Consider the following 1004-nt stretch of genomic DNA (forward strand, 5'->3'; position numbering starts at 1 on the left):
GGGGGGGGGGGGGCGTGGCACAGAGAAGGCAGGTGCGAGGGGTGGCACACGCACCGACAGGTGCCGAGGATGGTGTAGATGATGAGCGGGATGAAGGCCGTGTAGAGGCCAAACACCGGGCTGAGATTGGCCAGACCGGCGTAGGAGACCGCCTGCGGAATGAGCAGGCAGGAAACCGTGACAGCGCCCAGGAAGTCGATGATGAAGTTGGACAGCGTGTAGTTGGGCAGCCACCCGAGGATGGGGATGTAGTAACGCGCGCGGCGGCGGAGGTTGGCTCCATCGAGCGGCTCGCCGTACTTGTCGGTCAGCGAGGAGAGGAAGCCGAGGGAGTTGGTCTCGGCGTCGGGGTTGGGAGCCGACATGTCCGGGGAGCCGAAGGAAGAGGCTGGAACGGCGCGACAGCAGGGGAATCGGGGCGGGGGCGGGGGCGGGGGGCGGAGGGAATCCGGCGACTTGGTGAGTATCAATCCCAATGCCAGGAGCATATGGGCCAGGCCAGGCGCGCAGTCGTACCCTGGTAGTCGTCGCCAAGCAGATGGGCACGCTCGTCGGTCGGAGGGCGGGGCTCCGCCGAGCCGGCATGGTAGTCTGAGGAGTAGGCATCAGGAGCATCCGAGTTGTTCAGGCCCAAATGGGGCGAGTCGTCGCCGGACATGGCGGCGGGCGCGCCGGGCAAAGGCGGCAGGAGGGAGAGGGGTGGGCGGGGAGATCTGCTCCTCCCGGGGCGATGTTGAAGGGGAGAGTGAGGGGTGGGAAAGGGCTGGAGAAGGGGATGAGGGGGGGGGGGGGGGGGGGGGCGGCGTGGAGGCCGGGGCGATGTGTTGGATGAGGATGCTGATTGGCCCGGGCTCCAGTCGGCGGAGGTGGAGGTGGGGCCGCAAAAAGGAGTGGGGATCTATGCTGCCTCTGGCCGGCAAGAGAGGGGCCCGAGCCCCATGCATGGCTCGTCCTGGTGGGATCTCTCCCAGCTGCCCCTCTCCACGGGGAGGCGGGGGGGGGGG

General features: G+C 68.3%; 1 protein-coding gene across 1 annotated transcript in view; it reads right to left on the reverse strand.

Annotated features, from left to right (window-relative positions):
* H696_00780 (hypothetical protein) overlaps positions 1-658 on the reverse strand; it is a gene marked incomplete at both ends in the record, with an annotated part of 3186 nt that extends 2528 nt beyond the window's left edge. The window contains 2 exons of the mRNA XM_009494665.1: positions 55-388; positions 517-658. Coding sequence (XP_009492940.1) covers positions 55-388; positions 517-658 — 476 coding nt within the window. The remainder of the gene's footprint in view (positions 1-54; positions 389-516) is intronic.
* Between the last annotated feature and the right edge of the window lie 346 nt (positions 659-1004).

Source organism: Fonticula alba (genome assembly GCF_000388065.1).
Source record: "Fonticula alba strain ATCC 38817 unplaced genomic scaffold supercont2.1, whole genome shotgun sequence".
Classification (NCBI taxonomy): Eukaryota; order Rotosphaerida; family Fonticulaceae; genus Fonticula; species Fonticula alba.